Source organism: Scardinius erythrophthalmus (genome assembly GCF_964197995.2).
Source record: "Scardinius erythrophthalmus genome assembly, chromosome: 20".
Lineage (NCBI taxonomy): Eukaryota > Metazoa > Chordata > Actinopteri > Cypriniformes > Leuciscidae > Scardinius > Scardinius erythrophthalmus.
The window spans coordinates 37,543,805-37,546,770 of NC_138240.1; the positions used below are offsets into that span (position 1 = coordinate 37,543,805).

Sequence of the window (2,966 nt, forward strand, 5' to 3'; positions counted from 1 at the left end):
TTTAAAAAGTACTAGTAACTGTTTGGTTACCCACATTCTTCAAAATATCTTTTGTGTTCAGCAGAATAAAGAAATTCATTCAGGTTTGGAACAACTTGAGGGTGAGTAAATGACACAATTTTCTTTTTTTTTTGGGTGAACCATCCCTTTAAAATAGCATTTAACTTTAATGTTACTTTACGTGCATCAACTTTAAAATAATGAACTCACTGCACCTTATATCAATGGCAGAACTATCAACAAATCATAACAGAATTAACACTGTTGCAGAACACATCCTAGTAATTAGTCTGCATCTTATAGTCTCACATTTTTACAGTAACTAGTTTGATGAGCTAACATGAACTAATGAGATGGGTGTGCCTCTCTCTCAGAGCAAATTTTGTTTATTCTTGGAGAGATGGATGACAGGCAGACTCTAAGGTCATTCTCCACATTCAAACGAGCCCTGTACTTAGTTTTCATTGCAGCCAAAGTTGAGAATGATGACTCGCATAGGTAAGTGGTAGGAAAGGGGAGCAATATTCCCATGGCCTTGGCAGTGAGTTCAGGATACTCATGTGAGAGGGTGGGCCAAAAGTCTGCATGAGGCATCTGCTGAAATCGGACTTTCAGTGTCCTATCACAGGATAAGTCCAACAGCTCCTCTTCTGCCTTACCAGTAAGGTCACTTGTTGCATCTGGGGCAAAAGCATCTCGCACCCAGTCCCAGGCATCTGTGTTCACATCTGGGAAGTATGAGCTGAAATGCTTGCTCAGTGCAGTGATGTGAGAGGTAACTATAGCAACAGACAGATTGTTTGTGTGGAGAAACTCGGTCAGTTGGGGGAACATGTCTGTAACTCCGTCGTGTATCCTTTTTCTCCATAGCTCTGTTTTCTTCATGAAGGCAGTGATTTTATCACTGACTTCCAGGATAGATGCATAGCTTCCTTGTATAGAAAGGTTTAGACTGTTGAGCAAGTTGAATACATCGGCAAGATATGCCAGTTTGGCAACACACTCCGGGTCCGAAAAAAACTCTGCGATGTCGGGTTTGTCCGCTCTCATAAATACTGACATCTCACTGCGTAGCTCAAACACGCGCTGCAAAACTTTACCACGTGACAGCCATCGCACTTCTGTGTGATACAGTAATGTGTCATGCCCTGCGTCCATCTCCCTACAAAGTTGTCCGAACAAGCGTGACTGCAATGCTCTTGACTTCACAAAATTAACTGCAGTGACAGCTGTGTTCAAAACAAAGTGAAGGTCAGGTCCCATGCTTTTGGATGCGAGCGCCTGCCGATGCAGCATACAGTGCGTAGCCATAATCTTCAGGTTAACCGTCTTTATTCGTGCAATAACTCCACTTTTTCGGCCTGTCATCGCCGCCGCACCGTCGGTACAAACGGCAACACATTTTTCCCAGCTTAGTCCCGCTTCTGTCATGAAAGCATCCAGTATTCTAAATATTTCCTCACCTTTTGCCCTGCCAGGCTTCTCCTTGCAGAACAGAAAGTCCTCCAAAATCTTCCCTTCCCATGGATAGCGAACCAAAACAATGAACTGAGCCGCACTGGCGATGTCAGTTGATTCGTCCAACTGAATAGAAAAATGCTCACAGGAACGCAATCTATCCAGTAGCTGTGACAGAATGTCAGCTGAGAGATCTTGAATTCTTCTCCTCACGGTGTCATCAGAGAGAGGTATAGCTTTCAGTTTATTAGCTGCTTCTGTGCCTAGCATAATTTCACACATTTCAACGGCCGCTGGAAGTATGAGTTCTTGTGCAATTGTGTGTGGTTTCTTACTTTTAGCAATCCGTTGAGCCACCAAATAAGAAGCCTTTTGTGCTTTCTCTGAAACTGTGGCCAGGTTTACCATCCGTGTTTTCTGTTGGATGTATTCCTGGCTCTTTCGAAGAAAAAAATCTTTAGTTTTGTCCTTATATTGTGGGTGTCTTGTAATAAGATGCCGCTTCAATTTGGCGGGCTTCATAGCTTCATTTGCTAGCACCTGAAGACATAAAACGCATTTTGGTCTCCTGTCGCTGTTCTCAATAAAACCAAATTGAATATAACTCTCACAGTATTTTCTCAATTTAGACATCGGTAATTTAAAATTAGCTTCAGTCGCGGACTTCTCCATTTTTGTCAGTTAGCAGCAGGAACGTTTCGTGGCGGGAAGAGATTTGTATTCTGAGTGAAGTGATTGACAGATTGTAGGCTATAGCCTATGACACAATCATATCAGAGTTTCTTTTTAATATTTCTGGATTTATGATTTAATACAAATTTATTATCAGAAACGGGGGTAATCAAATGGCATGAAACATTACCAAATTATAATATTTTAAAATGTAATCAAATGAAAATATAATTGGCTAATTTATTTTATTTATTTGATTTTAGCAAACAATGCTGCACAAAAAAGGTTTAGCCTACTGTTAAAATTAAAACATTAAAAATTAAATAAAAATATTTTATTAGGTCTAGCTAATCAATTTGATAATGAAAATTAGCCTATATAATTATTTTAAAATGATTAAAACGATTTTAATTGTAATTAGTTTTAATATATTTTTAATTATTACTTTGAGAAGTAGGCTACATTCTACGGTGCAATATTACTTTATTTATAATAATTTCTTAAAGTTAAACCAAACTTTTATTTTGGCGGGTTGTAGTGAATTTTTTTTTTTTTTTTTTTTTGTATTATTTATTTAGGCCTATTTTTGTATCAAATTAAATGCTGAAACGTTCTCAAAGTGACTCATAGCAGCTCTGGAGATGACACTCTTGTGTAAAAGCTCATACATTTTTACTCATAGGCCTATCAAAGAGAATGAAAGCCCGTGTCCGCCATAAAACCATAAAAAAGGTAGGCTAATTGGGATTTTTTTATCTCACAATTCTGACTTTAAAGTCACAATAACCTTTTCTTTTCTTTTTTGTATTCAGTGGCGGAAACGGGCTTCCATTACA

The 2,966-nt window shown here is 38.5% G+C and overlaps 1 protein-coding gene across 1 annotated transcript; it reads right to left on the reverse strand.

Moving 5' to 3' along the window:
- Positions 1–345: 345 nt before the first annotated feature.
- Positions 346–1,728, reverse strand: LOC308681042 (zinc finger BED domain-containing protein 5-like; the record flags this gene model as incomplete). Its single annotated transcript, XM_081349562.1, has 1 exon — positions 346–1,728. The coding sequence occupies one exon, from the start codon at positions 1,726–1,728 to the stop codon at positions 346–348; it is 1,383 nt and encodes a 460-aa protein (XP_081205688.1).
- Between the last annotated feature and the right edge of the window lie 1,238 nt (positions 1,729–2,966).